Source organism: Macaca nemestrina, chromosome 2 (assembly GCF_043159975.1).
Source record: "Macaca nemestrina isolate mMacNem1 chromosome 2, mMacNem.hap1, whole genome shotgun sequence".
Taxonomy (NCBI): Eukaryota; Metazoa; Chordata; class Mammalia; order Primates; family Cercopithecidae; genus Macaca; species Macaca nemestrina.
Genome location: NC_092126.1, coordinates 108,462,150 through 108,482,742, shown reverse-complemented (window position 1 = coordinate 108,482,742; position 20,593 = coordinate 108,462,150). Strand labels below are relative to the sequence as shown.

General features: G+C 45.2%; 1 protein-coding gene across 1 annotated transcript in view; it reads left to right on the top strand.

Annotated features, from left to right (window-relative positions):
• Positions 1-20,593, top strand: part of LOC105480326 (CUB domain containing protein 1) — a 63,392-nt gene that overhangs the window by 37,593 nt on the left and 5,206 nt on the right. Inside the window, exons 5-8 of the mRNA XM_011739002.3 lie at positions 11,695-11,916; positions 13,581-13,961; positions 15,691-16,056; positions 18,079-18,166. Of these exons, the coding sequence (XP_011737304.1) occupies positions 11,695-11,916; positions 13,581-13,961; positions 15,691-16,056; positions 18,079-18,166 (1,057 nt within the window). The remainder of the gene's footprint in view (positions 1-11,694; positions 11,917-13,580; positions 13,962-15,690; positions 16,057-18,078; positions 18,167-20,593) is intronic.

The window sequence follows — 20,593 nt, the reverse complement described above, 5'->3', positions numbered from 1 at the left end:
AACGCGGGAGGCGGAGGTTGTGGTGAGCTGAGATTGGGCCACACCGCACTCCAACCTGGGCAATAGAGCAAGACTCTGTCTTAAAAAAAAAAGAAAAGAAAAGAAAAGAAAGAAAGAAAGAAAGAGAGAGAAAGAAAGAGAGAAAGAGAGAGAAGAAAAGAAAGACACAACACTTGTTCCAGCAAAGAGATTAGGCTGTGGCCCAGAGATGACTGGTAGGATGCAGCAAATCACTCATAGAGGGAGTTCCAATGGTGTATGGTGAAGGTGGAAGGACCGCAGGCTGGTAGGAATACCAAGGGGAGACTGGGCGGAGTCTGGCCCTTCTCAGGCTGCGCAGGAGGCCCCATCTATGCTGATGGTGTATGCCACTCATGACTGCTAGAAGAGCTCTATGTGCTGCTCCTGCCTTCTTAGCCTTGGAACTGAGAAAGAAGCTGGGAGAGGGGACTGAGTTTTGGGTCAGAGCGTCTGCCCTTGCTTCTCCTGTGAGTGCTAGAGGAAACCTCTTGGGGCTAGTCTCCCCCTCGACTCCTTCACTGCTGCACCTCTCTGAGTCCTACCCAGGCTTTGCCCTAACTTGACCTTCCTTTGTCCCCAGAAGCAGGGGAACAACTACCCAGACCAAAGCCACTACCCCAGGAGTACACACATGGGTGGTTTGCATTCTTCACACAACATGGGTTTATCTGTCCCCGTGTCTACATCTCACCAAACTCCTCCAGTCAAGAATCTTATCTTATTGCTCTTTCTATTCCCACCACAGCTTCTGGTACATTCCAGGCCCTGCATAAATCCGTGTTGCACCAATCTCAGGAGTCAGCATCTTGTCCAAAGTGGCTTAAGAGCCAGATGTACCATAAGAATCCACAGCCCATCTGAAGGGGCAAGGCAGATACAGTGAAGTGGGGTACCCATGGGAGCAGCTGCTTGGGGTGTTGCAGACAAGGAGAAGAGCATCAGAAATAAGAACAAAGGCAGAGCTTCAAGACCTTCTCAAGCCAAAGAGAAACCATAGAAAGCCAGAGCCTCAGCAGGGATGGAGAAAGCTGTTAAGAGGCAACAGCCAGCCCAAACCCCTCATTATCCACAGCAGGACCTGAGCACAGTGGGCCCAGGCTACAAAAAAAACAGACAGATGTTACCTTGACCCTAATTGTCCAAAAAACAAAATAAAAATATCTACTATCAGTCCTCTCTCTACGTAGCTGAGAAACATCAGGTAGGTTCAAACTAGACCCAGAGAACTCCTGTAGGGAATATTTTTCCATGGCTTGACCACAGACATCTTGTGTTTTAAGTTGAGTCATGTACAATTACCCAGGAACTGAGGAATAACTGATGTGGCCATTTGTGACCACATCTGTAAGCAGTGATGGCTTCAGCTGCCCACAATGTGCAAACCAGGGATGTCTGAGAGCTCAGTTCATGTTCACCAAACAAATCTTGTTTTTAAGTGCTCCACAATGCACCCTCTCCTTTCTTTTTTGATAGCACAATATTACCATGTCATGCCTGATGTTATTACCACTTTCACCAGGCAGCCTGTTTCTCTCTTTGTGTAATTTCTAAAGGTTCAAGTGGCCCTGCTGATAATGATTATATGAGTTATGACACAGTATTCTACCCATCTATATTATGCTGTTTAGGGAGAGCCTTCTAGCCTACTAGCCTACTGTTTTATGCATCCTCTTCTAGCTTTTGGAAACTCTGTTTGCTTTCCTGAATATACCAAACAAACAATTATCTTCAAAACCGGTGGGTTTCTGGGTGACCATGAGTCACATATGAAAAGCAGATGTGCATTTCCAGTGTGTTACACAGGATACTTTGTTAACCACTCTGGGTAAATGCTGGTTGTAGAAGCAGATACATTGCTCCTTTTTTGGCTTTTATAACCTCCAGAAGCCACCTGGAACCTTAAATAATTATTGGATTTGTTTTTGCTTCTTGTTTTTTGTTGTTGTTGGGTAACTTGTGCTCCATGAATTTGTCCTGCCAGAGCTGACAGGTATTATGGCCTTTGACTTATTCCCATGGAGTCCATTAAAAAAAAAAAAATGTGTATCTATAGATACCACAAAAATGGCTAGGGGCCTTTATGAAACATCAGTCAGTAACCTAATCCCTTCAAAGGTCCCCAGTGTGGCTTTTAAAACAGTGTCCATAACTATTAAATAGTGAAGGGTTTTCTTTTGGTGGGGGTTGGGCGTTAAATGTCAGGCTCAAATGTTTTTGTTTGTTTATTTGTTTGTTTTTTGAGATGGAGTTTTGCTCCTATTGCCCAGGCTGGAGTGCAATGGCACGATCTCAGCTCACCACAACCTGTGCCTCCTGGGTTCAAGCGATTCTCCTGCCTCAGCCTCCTGAGTAGCTGGGATTACAGGCATGCACCACCACGCCCAGCCAATTTTGTATTTTCAGTAGAGATGGGGTTTCTCCATGTTGGTCAGGCTAGTCTCAAACTCCTGACCTCAGGTGATCTGCCCGCCTCAGCCTCCCAAAGTGCCAGGATTACAGGTGTGAGCCACATGCCCGGCCTCAAATGTTTTTTATATGAAGGCATCTGCAATGTTGTGGAAAAACTATGGGATTCTTTCAAGGCAGGAAACTGTGTCCAGATCACAGATCTGCCCCTTTATTAGGGAACATTGAGCGGTTAATTTGCAACCTTCTCAGCTGTAAAATAACAATAGTCATTCCTCCTTCCCCCCATGTTGTGAGGGTAAGATAAGGCAACTTGTCAAAGCACACAGAACACACTGAGTAAAGATCTGTCTTGTCTTTCCATAGATTTATGAATGTTAATAGGTAATTTTACATTTAAAACACCCATCTATGAGAGGCGAAGGCTGCATATTTCCACCCTGTTTTGCCTGCTGAAGCCACATATGAAAACATTCTGTAGGCAGCAGGGAAATTAACTGCGTCTACCCCTCAGGTTCCTCAGGTTATTTTGAGATCCAACCAAAAGAAATGTGGAAAGAACATGTGTAAAATGACTAATGAATGAGGTGCAAATGCAAAATAGAAAGTGGAGTGAAGTGTGATTATTACGGAGAGCCTCCTCATAACAGGAGGTCTGTCTTGCCCCCAGAATCAATAAACTGCACTTCTGTTTTAGCTGGGACATGAGGTGTCTCACCACAGTCCACCTGATTATTATACAAAAATTTTCAAAAGAAACATAAACTGTAAAACCACAATAGCATTTCACACCCACTGGAATAGCTAAAACAAGAAAGGCTGAGAACATCAAATGATGGTGAGAATGGAGGGCAACAGAGCTCTTATGGAGTGCTCGTGGGAGTGTCAAATGGTATGACCACCTGGGAGAATTGGCTGGCAGATTCTTATGAAGTTAAACTTATACCTACTCTCATAGTCCATTTAGTGTTGCCATAACAGAATACCTGAGACTAGGTAATTTATAAAGAAAAGAGGTTTATTCGGCTCACGATTCTGGTGACTGGAAAGTCCAAGAAGCATGGCACCAGCATCTGCTCAGCTTCTGATGAGAGCCTCTTGCTGTGCCATAATGTAGCAGAGGAGTAGCAAGGGAAGCGGGCACATGTGAAAAAGATGAAAACATGACAGGCAGCCTAGCTTTATAGCAGCCGACTCTTGTGAAAACTAATCCACTCCCATGGAACTAACCTAGTCTTGTGAGAAAGAGATTAATCTATTTTAACAACCTGATCACCTCTTAAAGGCACCACCTCCCAACATTGCCCCACTGGGGACCGACCACACCTCAATATGAATTTGGGTGGGGAAAAGCCATATTCAAAGCATAGTGCCTACCTATGACCCACCTAGGTATTTACTCAAGAGAAAGGAAACTATGTGTCTACTGAAACACTTGTAAAAGGATATTCATAGCAGTCTTATCCATAAAAGTCAAAAACTGAAAACAATCTAAATCACCAATAGAAGAATGGATAAACAAATGTGATATGCTCATTCATGGAGTACTGCTCAGGAATAACAAGGGAAAGGATGACCGATATCCAGAACAACATGGATGAACCCTAAAAACATCATTCTGCGGAGAGAAAAAAAGCCATAGACAAAAGAGTATGTACTGTACAATTCCATTTCTGTGAAGTTCCAGGGCAGCCAGAATCTGCAGTGATAGAAATGAGAAAATGCTTCCCTTTTAGGGGATGGGAAGTTGGGGGAAACTGACTAGAAAAGAGCACAAAGGAAACTCTCAGATGATAAGAATGTTCTAGATCTTTCTTTGGGTGATCGATACAATGGATATTACAAAATTGTACAAATTCATCACACTGAACACTTAAGATCCGTGTATTTTATTATGTGTAATTTATTTGTTAAAAAAAAAAAAATCCAGGTGTGGTGGCTCACGCCTGTAATCCCAACACTTTGGGAGGCCGAGGCAGGCACATTTGGTTGAGCCCAAAGGAGTTTGAGACAAGCCTGGGCAACATGGCAAAACCCTGTCTCTACAAAAAATAGCTGGGTGTGGTGGCATGCGCTACTAGGGAGTGGTCCCAGCTACTTGGGAGACTGAAGTGGGAGAATCACTCGGGCCCAGGAGGCGGAGGCTGCAGTGAGCCATGAACTCCAGCCTGGGTGACAGAGTTGACAGAGTGAAAATGTCTCAAAATAACAATAATAATTTTTTTTTTTTTTAGTAGAGACAGGGTTTCACCATACTGGCCAGGTTGGTCTCGAATTCCTAACCTCAAGTGATCTGCCTACCTCAGCCTCCCAAAGTTCTGGGATTACAGGCATGAGCCGCCATGCCCAGCAAATATTTTTTTTTTTTTAATCAAGGGAAGATATTAAAAGGAAAGGTTAAGATGGTATGTTTGGATGTTGGGTACTACCCACTAGCTAGCTGTGTAAGTTGGGCAAACTACTTAACCTTTCTAAGCTTTAAATTTGTATTTTATAAAATGAAGATGTGCCAGACATGGTGGCTCATGCCTGTAATCCCAGCACTTTGGGAGGCCGAGGCATCGGATCACCTGAAGTCAGGAGTTCAAAGCCAACCTGGCCAACGTGGTGAAACCCTGTTTCTACAAAAGTACAAAACTTAGCCAGGCATGATGGCGAGTGCCTATAATCACAGCTACTTGGGAGGCTGAGATGGGGGGTCACTTGAACCTGGGAGGCAGAGGTTGCAATAAGCCGAGATCGCGCCACTGCACCCCAGCCTGGGTGACAGAGCAAGACTCTATCTCAAAAAAAAAAAAAAAAAAAAGATAATAAAAACAGTATTACCTAATGCACATTTAAATTGCAACCTTCTCTAAGGAAAAGTCTATTTATTGTGTGTACCAACACTGGAGCATAGTGTTGAAAGTAGAAACAGGCCCTCTGTACATATTTGATGAACGGTTGTTGAACAAAAGCAAGCATCACCACATTTTTTTTTCTTTTTTTTTGAGATGGAGTCTCGCTCTGTCACCCAGGCTGGAGTACAATGGCGCGATCTCGGTTCACTGCAACCTCCGCCTCCCGGGTTCAAGTGATTCTCCTGCCTCAGCCTCCTGAGTAGCTGGGATTACAGGCATGTGCCACCACGCCCGGCTGATTTTGTATTTTTGGTAGAGACAGGGTTTCTCCATGTTGGGCAGGCTGATCTCGAACTCCTGACCTCAGGCTCTGCCCACCTCGGCCTCCCAAAGTGCTGGGATTACAGGCATGAACCACTGCACCCGGCACATGACACATTTAATACACTTCTACAGCACATCAAGGAACAACTTCACTATCGTCTTGAAACTGGATGGCAGTTGGCAGAGTTTTTCCATGAGTGTGTCATCTATAAGTGAGCTGCATGAAGCCAGTCCCAGGGCCCACACAATTTCTTGTCTCCTCAGTGCAGCCACCAGGCTAGAGGAGAGGCAGTTGGGTCTCAGGAAGCAGTGAGCATCGTAGAAAGAGCACAGGCTTTGTGATCAGGAAGATGTCAACTTCAATGCCAGTCTCACCACTTCCTAGCCTTAGTTTCTCTGTCTGCGAAACGGTAGTGATAATGCCTACTATGCTAGATTGCATTTTTGTTCTAAAATATTCACCACCCCTCCTGAGGGAGGATTAGACTTGATACTGCATTGACCACAGCCTTGGCCAGGTGGGTTTGCTTTGGCCAATGAGATGTGAACAGAGGTGAGCCTGCCACTTCTGAGAGAAGCCTCAGCACTCATCATGTGGTTCAGGTTTTCAAACTCTGTCGCAAGACTGCTGTGTCACAAATAGAGGCTTCTTCAACTTGGATCTGGAATTCAGAAGACATAAGCCAGAGCTGCAGCCAACTCACAATGAATATGTAAAGTGAACAAGACATAAACCATTGTTATTCTAACCATTCAGATTTGGGGATCATTTGTTGTTGCAGCATAATTTAGCCTCAGCTGATTTACACACTCCCTCTCAAGCATATCATGAGGATGAACAGCCTAACATTGTAATTGACCTCTACCATATACCAGTTATGTGGAGCCATGTAGTTCACATTCTGGTGGGAAAGATGAACGAGTAAAAGGAAAATCATGACTTCCCGTTAAAGATGGCTTTACCCCCTTCATACACCCTACAATAATGGGTTTTCTTAGGACATTTTTAAAGTATTTTAAAACATTTTTAAGGTACAGTTTTTTTTATATTTTTAAAAGCATAAAATTCAAGGAAAAAGAGAAATGGAAAGGAAATAATATAACATTTCGTAAAGTAGAAAGGTGATAACTGATCCAGCAGACGTGAAAGGGCAACAGTGGGAAAAACCAAGAAGAAATCTGCTTTATCCTGCAAAGCCTCAAGAATTGGCAGCAAGTCTCCTCCAGAACTGGGGGCAAATGTGGGGCTAAGGTGGGAAGAGCCACTGGAGCCCCAGAGGGTCTCCTTGACAACAAGCAGCCAAACAACTGTTCTTCCTTTAGCTGACAGAAGAGAGAAGTTTCTTTTTCTGAGATGAGAGTCCCTGAACCAAAGATCCCAGTCACATTGAAGGTGGAGGTACTAAGCTGATCACGGGGGATTGAGTAAAATTGAAGTACTGAGCATGAGACTTCATCCTTCACCCCTGGTACACATGGATGTGTTTCTTCCCTTTGGTAGAGAATGACTTCTTCTCTGAGGGCATCCGACCAACCTAAGAGAAGAGACCCAAAGATATTGATGTTCTGGGCTCCCCAGGAAGCAATCTGACCATATCACTCTATTGAGAAGCCCAGTCAACAAGCAGAGCTATTCCAAATAGCATTAGTGCCTCACTTTAAATAAGAGCAGTGTATAGATCCCCAGACATCTGATGAAGGCTAATGAAAAATACAAAGACTAAAACAAATGAATAGAAGAAAAGCCACTTGCAGGAAACAGAGACTATAGGGGAAGAAAAAACTAAAACAAAATCAGCTATCAAGACTCTCAAGTTAATAAGAAGAGATGCTGCATTTATGTAAAAGGAACAGGTTGTAATTTTTAAAAAGGGCTTGCAGGAGAAAGCTCCTTTTTAATCTCCAAGAGTTCAAAGGAACTCTTGGAGATTAAAAATACGTTAGCGGAAATGAAAGAGTCAAAAGGGCTGAAAGATAAAGATGAGGATATCTCCTAGAAAGTAGAGTGAAGAAAAAGCCAACAAGATAGAAAGGAAGAGAAAATATAAAACTCAAGGACCAATCAAGGAGGCCCAATATCCAAATAGTTGGAGTTTTAGACAGAAAAAATAGAAGGAAGGGAATCATCACAAAGTATTTCAGGAACATTTGCCAGGACTGATGGATATCAGTTGCCAACTGGAAGGGACCACCAAACGCAATGGATATAAGCAGACCCACACCAAGGCACAGTTTTGTAAAATTTCCGAACATCAGGGACACAGAGACCCCACAAGCTTCTAGAGAAGAGGTAAAAAAGTTTTATACAGAAGAAGAAGAAACCACATGGCAATAAAGTTTATCAGCAACACTGAGTATTACAAAACAATGGAGCAAGATCTTCAAGTTCTGAAGGAATATTATTTCCAACCTAGAATTTTATACCAAGCCAAACAATTAAGTGTGAAGGTGGAATAAAGACATTTTTAGACATACAAGATCTTAAAAAATTGACCCCCATATATACTTTCTCGAGAAGCACCTGAAGGCTGTAATCCACCTAAAAAGAAAGTAAACATTTAAAAAAAAAAGAAAGAAAAGATGGATCCAGGAAGCCCAGGATCTAGTCCAAGGGAGAAGCAAAGGGAATCCCACGATGACAGTGAAAGAGATCCAGGACCACATCTGGGCACCAGGCGTCTAGAGCAGCCCCTTTAGATTAGAGCATTGAAAAGACTCTAGAGAGAGTTCTTCAGAAGTTGAGGAAGTACCTAATGTTTTCAAATTTATTGAAAGGCGATTTATTCAAGTGGGAGAGAGTTTGGGTATCAAGTTACTGATAAGTACATAGAAACTAAGGAAATGATTAAAATGACAATAATTCACTCCAGGGAACACAAAATTGTATGCAGAAAGGAAAAATAATTATAGTATGCAATATAGTCTACCTAAACACCGTTAATATTATTACATAGTCACGATTACACAAACACAGAATGAAGATCTAGCTGAAAATATGACGCTATCAGGAAGATGGGGAAATGGGAATGGGAATTGTGTGGTGTGAGTGCTCGCTAGTCTGTGCTGTGTTGTGGAGGTGTGGGGTGTGGAGGGGGTGTGGGGTAAGGAGGGGAAATCCACATCTTCCTGAGTAGGAAGCCTGAAACTGAAAGATCCATAGGCAGCAATAGAACAGAGCGTGTTTTATTGTGGTTATCCCAGGCTCCTCCCCTGGGATAACCACAGTCACGGATTTGTCATATTTCTCTCCAGATCTTTTTCCTCTTCATCTGCATACATAAGTCTGTACATATAAATAGCTGTTTTGTTTCACAGATACTCAGGAGGCTAAATCAGGAGAATGGCTTGAACCTGGGAGGTTGAGGCCACAGTGAGCCATGATCAAGCCACTGCACTCCAGCCTGGGTGACAGGGTGGGACTTTGTCCCCCAGAATAATAATAATAATAATAAAGGCTGAGAATCTCTGCTTTAAAGTATGTGCATGCATGGCTTTGGTAAGATGGAAATGAGGGAAGAGCGGGTGGGGAGACTGCTGCATTGTGTGGCTGGGCTTTGGTAAAGGTAAGCTGGGACTGCAGAAGCAGAGGGGCTCCTAACACAGCTTTGGGGTGGGGAGGTGTCCTGGAGGTAACAATGAAGGTGAGTTTTGAAAGACAGTAGAAATGAGCTGGATGTGGGGCTAGGTGATTGAAAAGCTGACTATTTTCTAAATCGAATTATATTTTAAGTTAGCAGCATTAGAATATATACTTCAGCTCTAGACATGGCGTCTCTCTAATTAAAGCACTATTGGATATGATGTCAAAATTTACATGGGAAATAGTAAGAACTACGGCAGGTAATTAACAGATATGACAGCCATAAAACATTTTCCTAATTGTGCTTCTAATTTGACACCGAGCTTCCCTGCAGCCAGTTCAAAAGGAGCGATTCCATCAATTATATGGTTCCTGTTAGGAGGAAGAAGGAAGTTTAGCAGGCCTCTTTGGAAACAGAGCTTTCCCAGCTAGAACTGAACTCCTTCACTGGCGCTGATGGGTGATATTGCCAACACCCTTGAATTGCAAAGTTAGCACCACTTTGCACAGGTGCCTTCCTAATCTGATGCTTTTTTTTTTTTTTTTTTAACAAAAGAATGAATGAAATTCAAAAGCAACTCTGTAGAAGTTGATCCCCAGGCATCTGTGGTATAGAACTTTCTAGGGATAACATTAAAAAGTGAAATGACTCTTTTATAAACCAAGCTGGTAATCTATTCTGAAGAGTTGAAAAGGTATCCCTATTCTTTTTTCTTTCTTTCTTTCTTTTTTTCTTTTCTTTCTTTCTTTTTTTTTTTTTTTCTTTTCTTTCTTTCTTTTTTTTTTTCTTAGACAGAGTCTTGCTCTATTGCCCAGGCTGGAGTGAAATGGCGTGATCCCGGCTCACTGCAACCTCCACCTCCTGGGTTCAAGTGATTCTCCTGCCTCAGCCTCCTAGTAGCTGGGATTACAGGTGCCCGCCACCATGCCTGGCTAATTTTTGTATTTTAGTAGAGACAAGGTTTCACCATGTTGGCCAGACTGGTCTGCAACTCCTGACCTCAAGCAATCCACCTGCCTCAGCCTCTCACAGTGCTGGGATTACAGGTGTGAGCCACCATGCCTGGCACTATTCATTTATTTCTAATGGCAAAATTATAGAAATCACCTAAATGACCAGTAATCTGGCAGTTTTCCAAATGATACAAGAAATAGGTAAATATGTTCTTGTTAGAAATTTAAATATTATAGGCAAAGCTAAAATCCTCCTTGACGACCCAGTCTGTCTTCACTCCCAGGTTCCCCCTCTGGGGTAACCACAGTCACAGATTTGTCATATTTCTCTCCAGATGTTTTTTCTCTTCACCTGCATACATAAGTCTGTACACATAAATAGCTATTTTTGTTTCACAGAGAGATTTTACCATCTGCATTGTATCATATTCTACATATTATCTACAACTTGCTGTTTTGCTCAATATTATATTTAGGTTTTCAAACCTCCCTCTTTTTTTTTTTTTTTTTTTGAGACGGAGTCTTACTCTGTCACCAGGCTGGAGTGCAGTGGCGTAATCCCGGCTCACAGCAACCTCCGCGTCCTGGGTTCAAGTGATTCTCCTGTCTCAGCCTCCCAAGTAGCTGGGATTATAGGCATGTGCCACCACACCTGGCTAATTTTTATATTTTTAGTAGAGATGGGGTTTCAACATGTTACCCAGGCTGATCTTGAACTCCTGACCTCAGGTGATCCGCCCGCCTCAGCCTCCCAAAGTACTAGGATTACAACTGTGAACCACTGTGCCCTGCCTCCCTCATTCTTTTTAACAGCTGCGTAATATTCCATTTGTGAATGTCCCCATAGTTTATCTATTCCAATATAAGGTGGTCTCTAGTTTTCCACAATCACAGTGCTGCAGTTAAACGTGGGCACACATGGCCATGTCACACTGTTTGGTTCCCAGAAGGGACAAGAGTTCATTCTTTTACTAATTCCCATGTTTCTGTAACAGGCTGTTCCAGGCTCCCACCGGCCAGGTACAAAAGGGCCTGTTTCCTGTAGTCTCCCCGGCTTTCAATATTGCCAGACAGCTACCTTTCCCCCAGATCTGAGGAGTGGGATACAGTAACACTTCGTTTTAACTTGCGTTTTCTAATTGCAAGTGACATTAAGAACTTTCTGTATTTTAAATATTTGGTCATTTATGTCTCCTTTTCCGAGAGCTGCTCAATCCTTCTATATTGCAAACACTCTCTCCCGTTGTGTGCCTTGTCCTTTAACCTTATTTGTAGCACCTATCATCAGACGGATATTTTAATCTTTTTTTAACTTTTATAGTTTGTGTTTATTCCACATTTATGATGATTTTCTCTTTGTTTTTATTGCAGTGAAGTCCGTTATTTTTCTTTTTAATTTTATTTTATAGTTATTGTAATGTTGCTTTAATAATATGTTTTTCCAGCATTATCCATCCATGATCTGATATGCCCTTTTCTTCCTCAGGAGAGGTTTTCTACCAATTTTAGCCGTTTCCCGTGGTTGCTGCTGATCCATGCTTCATGCCTGTTTTCTGTTTGTGGTTTCAGATAAAATCTACGTGGTTGACTTGAGTAATGAGCGAGCCACGTCACTTACCATCGAGCCACGGCCCGTCAAACAGAGCCGCAAGTTTGTCCCTGGCTGTTTCGTGTGTCTAGAATCTCGGACCTGCAGCACCAACCTCACCCTGACATCTGGCTCCAAACACAAAATCTCCTTCCTTTGTGATAATCTGACACGTCTGTGGATGAATGTGGAAAAAAACATAAGTACGCCCCTGAATTAGTGTATTTGTCCTGGGCTGTGACCAGCTCTTCTCTCCCTGCCTTGCCTTAGTGGGGTTCCCTCGGTACATTGTAAATCATATGATCAAAAAGGCCCATCTGGCCGGGCACGATGGCTCACGCCTGTAATCCCAGCACTTTGGGAGGCTGAGGCTGGTGGATGACTTGAGGTCAGGAGTTCAAGACCAGCTGGCCAACATGGTGAAACCCCTTCTCTACTAAAAATACAAAAATTAGATGGACGTAGTGGCAGGTGCCTGTAATCTCAGCTGCTCAGGAGGCTGAAGCAGGAGAATCGCCTGAACCTGGGAGGCAGAGGTTGCAGTGAGCCGAGATTGCACCACTGCACTCTAGCATGGGCAACAGAGTAAGACTCAAAAAAAAAAAAAAAAAACCCACCCACAGTGCAAGTGAGCAAGGGTGACCAAGAGGCAAGCAGAGTGTCAACACATCCCTTTGGGACCAGCCTCAGGTGGAGCCTGCAGCCCTCAGAAGTATGTCACACTGCCCCATTTTCAGGCTTATGTCTCTCTGCCCAGCCTTCCAATCTTCCTCTTGTGAGATCCTCTCCTCTTTTGCTCAGATTTCCAGCCTGTCCCATCCCCATCCCCCCACACCCCACACCCCACACCCCCACTTCCATACTCACTGCCCTCTTGTCTTCTCTCACACAAGACTGCGATTTGACGTCAAGAACTTTGGCTCGTTCTGTTTTTCATCCAGGTAGCCCCTACCGGTGCTAGACATGCACTAGTCACTTAAAAAATGTTTGATCGGCCAGGCTCAGTGGCTCACGCCTGTAATCCCAGCACTTTGGGAGGCCAAGGCAGGCAGATAACCTGAGGTCAGGAGTTCCAGACCAGCCTGCCCAACATGGCGAAACCCCATCTCTACTAAAAATACAAAAAATTAGCCGGGCATGGTGGCGGGTGCCTGTAATCCCAGCTACTCGGGAGGCTGAGGCAGGAGAGTCGCTTGAACCTGGGAGATGGAGGTTGCAGTGAGCCAAGATTGCACAACTTCACTCCAGCCTGGGCAACAGAGCGAGACTCCGTCTCAAAAAAAAAAAAAAATGTTTGATGACTGAAGGCCAGTAAACCAACAGCCACCTCCCTGCTGGGCTACCATGACTTCTGATGTGTGCTCTTAGCATCTCTACAAATGCAGGAACTAAGGCCACAAGAGGCAAAGTAACCTGCCCGAGAACACCCTGTTAGGAAGTGGCAGAGTCAGAAGACGAACTGACATCTCCCCAACACCCCTCACAGCTCCAACCACTGCCCGGAACTGCCTCCTGGGCAACATGTCTGGGTGGAGTGAAACCTGTGCCCCGCCCCATGACACTTAGCATCTAAGACACAAATACACAGAAGAAAGAACTTAAGCAAAAAAGGAGAGGAAATTTCGACCCTGAGTACTACCCAGAAGTTTGTTTGCCAGCTTAGTAAACAGTAAGAATGTGAGAGAGCAGAGGGACCGCTACAAAAGGTACACAGAGGAGCCAGAAGTGGAGGGCAAGGTGGGAAAATAGAGATGGAAGGGAAACGCAGGGCAGCATGCAGACCCCCAACCTCAGGCTGACGGGAGAGCTGGGGAGGGTGCACTTGTGGTCTCCTGTGTCCATGGCTAGCATGCCCCACTTCTTCCAGGCTGCACAGACCACCGGTACTGCCAAAGGAAGTCCTACTCACTCCAGGTGCCCAGTGACATCCTCCACCTGCCTGTGGAGCTGCATGACTTCTCCTGGAAGTTGCTGGTGCCCAAAGACAGGCTCAGCCTGGTGCTGGTGCCAGCCCAGAAGCTGCAGCAGCATACGCATGAGAAGCCCTGCAACACCAGCTTCAGCTACCTCGTGGCCAGTGCCATACCCAGCCAGGACCTGTACTTCGGCTCTTTCTGCCCGGGAGGCTCTATCGAGCAGATCCAGGTGAAGCAGAACATCTCAGTGACCCTTCGCACCTTTGCCCCCAGCTTCCGACAAGAGGCCTCCAGGCAGGGCCTGACAGTGTCCTTTATACCTTATTTCAAAGGTAAGGGGGGTCTCCCCCATCTCCATGCCCCCTTAGTTTAAGTGTTCGTTTTATTTTAGTTTTGCGATCACCTTAATTAAGTTACGAGTTTGGAGAGAAGGAATAGCTCAGTATGCTGGTCCTTGCACAAGAAATTTGAAAGATAGTGAGTCCTAATCCTGACTTTACCATTAACCTAGCATGGAAAATTCCTGAGATTAGAAATAAAAAATGTTTCTGACAGTGGGAGGCGATGGTTGGTAGGCAGCAAAACACATAATCAGGTTTGAGTCTTTTTTGGAAGCAGGCAGGACATAAATGAGAAATAGCCAAATATTCCCCAGTCCCGGATTTTTAAGGTAGTGACATAAAAATCCTTAGGCAGACATTTTTATGACTCTGCTTTTACAATTCAGAATGCAGTGCAGAGAGCCCAGAAGGTGGAGCGTTGGGAGGGAGGTGAGTCTCCGGAGCCAGAGTCCAGCAGCACGGCTGGGCAGACGCGACCCTCCTGGGAGGCTGGCATGTGGTCTCCATGTTCTGAGGCAATAAATGAGGTCTAAATGGCTCACAATGTGACTTCTACATGGTTGACTTTAAAAGTCACAGTCACCATTACAAGTTGCTCCAAGCACATTAAGTTAGAGGCCATTTTAAAATTGACCAAGACCTTCGTTCGATGTTTATTTCATACTCTTACTCTCCGAGGTGTGAGTGGGAGGGAGAAGAATCTTTGGTCATAAGGTCAAAGTGGGTCCAGGCTGCCTGATATCTCCAAGGTTACCAGAGAAACTGCTTCCAAGGAGTCTTTGCAAATAAGACACATTCTCATCAGTGTGGAATGTGTGGGTTTTATCTCTCCTGAAGGTAAGGAAGGGATTAGTTGACATGTCAGGAGCTCTTTCAGCTTTGCAGTTCCAGAACTCTTCCCAGAACCTGAAGATATTTTAATCTCCGAAACAGAAATCAGTCTATACCAGCCCCACCCTGGAGCAGGGCAGTAGATGAACGTAGTAGCTACGTTGAGAGCATTTCTGAAGGGAAGCTGAGATAACCACCAGTTTGGGAAACTAGCCTGGTTTTTGTTTGCCTGTTTTGTTTTTTTCAAAAGTCCTGAGTACCTACTCTGACTGAGACTGATCCAGCACTGACCAATACAGTGGTGCTAGCCACATGTAACTATTTGAATTTAAATTAATATGAGGCTGGGCACAGTGGCTCATGCCTGTAATCCCAGCTCTTTGGGAGGCCAAGGCAGGCAGATCACTTGAGCTCAGGAGTTCAAGACCAGCCTGGCCAACATGGTGAAACCCCATCTCTACTAAAAGTACGTAAAATTAGCCAGGCATGGTGGCTCATGCCTGTAGTCTTAGCTACTCAGGAGGCTGAGGCTGGAGAACTGCTTGAACCTGAGAGGTGGAGGTGACAGTAAGCTGAGATTGTGCCACTGCACTCTAGCCTGGGCAACAGAGTGAGACTCCATCTCAAATATAACTAATAATAATACATTAACATGAAACAAATTTAAAATGCAGTTCTTTGGTCATGCTGGGCACATTTCAAGGCTCAGCAGACGTGTAGCTGGTGGCTACCCTATCAGACGGTGCAGATCCAGAAAATTTCCATCATCGCAGAAAGTTGTTAGACAGCCCCAGTCTGGACAGTTGGACTTCATCTCCCCCACCGCTCCCTTTCCTCTCCATGTTGACTGAATGAAACATCTGTCTGGATCTCCCTCCCTTTCCTGCAGAGGAAGGCGTTTTCACGGTGACCCCCGACACAAAAAGCAAGGTCTATCTGAGGACCCCCAACTGGGACCGGGGCCTGCCATCCCTCACCTCAGTGTCCTGGAACATCAGCGTGCCCAGAGACCAGGTGGCCTGCCTGACTTTCTTTAAGGAGCGGACCGGCGTGGTGTGCCAGACAGGGCGTGCATTCATGATCATCCAGGAGCAGCGGACCCGGGCTGAGGAGATCTTCAGCCTGGACGAGGATGCGCTCCCCAAGCCGAGATTCCACCATCACAGCTTCTGGGTCAACATTTCTAACTGCAGCCCCGCGAGCGGCAAGCAGCTAGACCTGCTCTTCTGGGTGACACTTACCCCAAGGACTGTGGGTAAGGGCCTTCAGGGTCTTTGGGGATAGTGATAAACAGGAAATTGTCAGCTGGAGGATAGGGAGCAAGCCTGGAGACAAGTCAGAAACACAGATTGAGTCCTGGCTGTCCATGTATCAGTCAGCTATTGCATCAATAGTGCTGAGTAACAAACCATCCCAGAACATAGTGGCTTAATAGCAGCCATCTGTTATTGCTCCAACGTTATCTGGGCCCAGTTTTGGTCTGAGCTGGACTTATCTGGGCTCTGTCATTCATGCACCTGCTGGCAGCTGCAGGTTGGCTAGAGGACTTTGCTGATCTTAGCTTGGTGCTTTCAAAAAGCTGAGGCTCAGCTAAGATCATCTGAGACAACTGAGATTACTTGGCTTGACACTACATGGTCTCTTATCCTTCAGCCTGGGCTGTTTTCATGGCAGAGGCAGAGAGATCCACAAGAGACTGGAGGAGGCATATAAGGTCTTTTGATACTCTAAAGGAACTCACGCCATCCCTTCAACTGCATTCTTTTGGCCAGCCTAGATTTTTTTTAGTCAGTCTGCCAGCATCCTTTACCATTCATCTCTCTTTTGCATAGGGGAAGTCTCTCCACACCTGTGGTCTTCCTCATCCACAGAGAGTAGATAATAGCCACCTCATAAAAGTACCATGGGATTCAGTGTCATGAATTAAAATATGGGGACCTGAAAAGTCTGACAGGTACATGATTTTTTATTGAGTCTCAGTGAAACGTTGGAATCCATGAAATACCCTCCATGGGAGGCCTTGAAGCCAGGATGATGAGTTTGCCTTTGTTCCTCAAAGTCGTGGGCACCACTGAAGGGTATCAAGCAACAGAATGCAGGTGTGGCAAGACAGGCTGTGGTGAGGCCGTGTCTGCCCTTTACTCGGTGAAGGCACAGAGCATCACAGTGTCAGAACCAGAAGGGACCGTGGAGGCTGCTTTTTTCCCTTTCCCTTTCTGGGAGTCAGTGTGATTGAGGATCCATCCAAGCCGCACAACTGGTTAGCCTCAAAAGAACTGGTGGGAGCCAAATGCCACAAGTGAAAACCTCTCCACACTCATAGGTTACCTCCTGGGTTTTTTTCGTCTCTTAGATTCACTTTCTGTCATTTCTTTCCATTCCTCTTTCCTTTGGATCTCACCTTTTGCTTTCTTGGTGAACAAGCAAGATATTCTAAATCTCTGTTTGGTACAGGGTTCCCCCTCTGATTTATTTTCTTTTTCGTTTGTGAAGCTGCAGGAAAAGGACAGCACAAAGGAAACAACCCTCCCTTTAGCTGCCTCACTTCTGACTTTTGACTCCCTGCTTTCTCCTATCCTCCTCTGCTCTTCTCTTCTCCAAGACAGACTGTGGCAATCGGTGGAACACACCTGGTGTAGGCCAGGAGTAGCCTTTGGAGTCGATCTGGTAGGTCCCTCAGTTTGTTTCAGTTGTTCATTGCTATAAACGAACTACCGCAAAATGTGGTGGCTTAGGCAATAGCCATTTTGTTTACCCACAATTTGTGGATCAGGAATTCAGACAGAGCATAGCAGTGTGTCTTATCTGTGCTCCAGGGTATCTGGGGCCCCAACCAGAAGCCTTGAACACATAGAGAGGATGGCTTGGAGAATTACTGGAGACATATGTCTAGGGCCTTTGGTTCTCACTAGATTGGTTTTTTTCCCCAGTGGGGTCTGTACATGGCTAGCTTGGGCTTCCTCACGGCATGGTGGTCTCAGCATCGTCAGACTTCTTACATAATGGCTGGCTGTCTCTCAGAGAGAAAGTGCAAGCTGTCATCCTCTTAAAAGTTAGGCCCAGAACTGGCACAGTTGCCTTCTATTGGCTGACCCAGATCCAAAAGGACAGGAAATAAGCACTTCGTGATGTGAGGCACCCCAAATGCACACAAGGAGCCACATGTGTGGCGTTCCACCTTCGGAAAGATGACAGCTGCTTTTGGAGATGCCTCAAATTCATTGTAGAGCTAACCCCAGCTGCCTCTTCATCTGTCTCTTCATGTCTCTGCTCACAGACTTGACTGTCATCCTCATCACAGTGGTGGGAGGTGGAGCCTTACTGCTGTCTGCCCTCGGACTCATCATTTGCTGTGTGAAAAAGAAGTAGGTGGAATCTCTTACTCTCTTTATCTGATTTGACGCCTCCTCAGATCACACAGACTGGGTGGATTGTTAATTATTGACTTTGTTTTCTTGCTTCCCATTTTTTCCCCCAAAGATCAATGTTAAACAGTATTGCCAGATGTGAGTCATGCTTTCAGGAGAAAAAAAAAATCCCATGCCTGGGATTTTTATCCACGCCTGGGGGTGAGGCGGGGATAAAAATCACATGTGACATTTTCACCTGTAGTTCATGGTGCAGCTGCCTCAGCACAAGTCCCCTGCGAGCAGTGTGCTGTTTGCTTAGTAGATTGATCAAGCAGGGGTGATCTTGGCAAGAAAATGCTCACTAGGCTCTGCCAGACTGTGCCTCTTAAACCACTCCCTCCGTCACCTTAAGGAGAATGAATGTGTGTTGTCCCAGCTTGTTCTCCTGCAGTTTCTTAAGCAAACTGCTTTATCCTTGTCTATTCGGCTCCAGGTATATTACAGACGGCAGGCCTGTGGCCAAGAGGAAGGAAGGCCCAGTTAACTGCCTCAGTCTCTCTTTCCATCCCCTCAGGAGGACAACTTCTGTTTTATTTATTATATTTTATTTTATATATATATATAATTTATTATAAGCTCTGTTGCCAGTGGCATGATCTCATTTCACTGCAGCCTCCACCTCCTGGGTTCAAATGATTCTCCTTCCTCAGCCTTCCAAGTAGCTGGGACTATAGGCACACACCACCACGCCCAGCTAATTTTTTTGTATTTTTTTGTAGAGACAGGATTTCACCTTGTTGGCCAGGTTGGTCTTGAACTCCTGACCTCAAGTGATCAACCCGCCTTGGCCTCCCAAAGTGCTGGGATTACAGGCATGAGCCACCGCACCAGGCCAAGCTTCTATTTTATAAAAGGAAAATGTTGACCTTTTTAAACAGAGTCCATGGTGCCACCAAACTGTATAAATTCTGCTCATATTTCTGACTAAAGTCATGGGAGAGAGAGCTATTTTCCTTAGCATGATTTCACTTTCCAAAAAGCCAACGTCAAAAAATTCTTTTTTTTTTTTTCTTTTTTTTTTTTTTTAAGACAGAGTCTCACTCTGTCGCCAGGCTGGAGTGCAGTGGCACGATCTCAGCTCACTGCAACCTCCGCCTCCTGGGTTCAAGCGATTCCCCTGCCTCAGCCTCCTGAGTAGCTAGGACTACAGGCACCTGCCACCACGCCCAGCTAATTTTTGTTTGTGTGTGTGTGTGTGTATTTTTAGTAGAAACGGGGTTTCATCATGTTGATGAGGATGGTCTCAATCTCTTGACCTTGTGATCCGCCCGCCTCAGCCTCCCAAAGTGCTGGGATTACAGGTGTGAGCCACCATGCCCAGCCAAAAAATTCTTTTTCAAAAATTAACTGTGGACCTGAGCAGACAACTGAAATTCCTGGTCTACAATAAGAGTGTCTGCAAATGTCTCTGCTGATGAGGAAGGACTGGCTTGCAGGAGTCTTTTCTCCGTGAGAAGTGGCTGTACCTATAACACATGGGGAAAAAGGACTGCTTTTAAGGAAGCATCATGTTACTGTTTCTCTCAGGGAATTTTCCCATCTGGGGTGCATGGAATAGCCCACCCAGCTGGGGAAGCGTGGCATTAACACTGGGCCCCAGCTTCCTTATCAGGAGGGAATTGGACAAGGAAAGAGATCCAGCACTTGCCTCATCTTGAAATAGCTCCAGTTTAAGCCTGAGAATCATCAGCCCAGCCTTGCTACAGGCCTTGCTTGTGTGAGGCTGCTGGCTGGCAGGTTTGCATAAGGCCTATCCATGCCCAAGCTGGTGTAGGAGGACGGACAGGTTGTATAGTGAGAATGAGGAGAGACGATGCTATCCAACTTGTTCTCTAAGTGGGTACTTCCTGAGTGTCTCCTGGGCACTAGGATTCATTGAGGTACTGGGGACAGTGATGAGCAAGACAATCTCTTCTATGGGGGTGGGAGGACTGAAGAGACAGGCAAATAAACAGTCGGTTTCAGGATAGCATGAGAAGAGTTTTAGTGGGGACAAACATTACAGAGCTTCAGGCAGGAGCCTTAGGAACCCATCATCCTGGCCAGGGGCTCAGTGTTACAAGCTAAAGGTACCAGGTTTATTTTTATCTCAGCAAACTACAGAGAGCCTGTCCACAACCATGAACTGCCAGCCTGTGCCTTATATGGTCCATTACACTAATTGAGCTAATCTCCTCCATTTGCATCACTGGTCAGCTAAAAAGTCAGCATTCCTTGCTGTTTGGTTCATGAAGATGGGGAGCAAAGCTTTGTTTTCTGTGGCAGCAAGCACTAATGCCCGTGCAGGTCCAAGTACCAAAGAACATTAAAATCCAAATGCTAATGGTGTTATTGAAGAACTCTGGCATTGCAGCCTGAATTTTGTCTTCTTTTTAGCTCTTT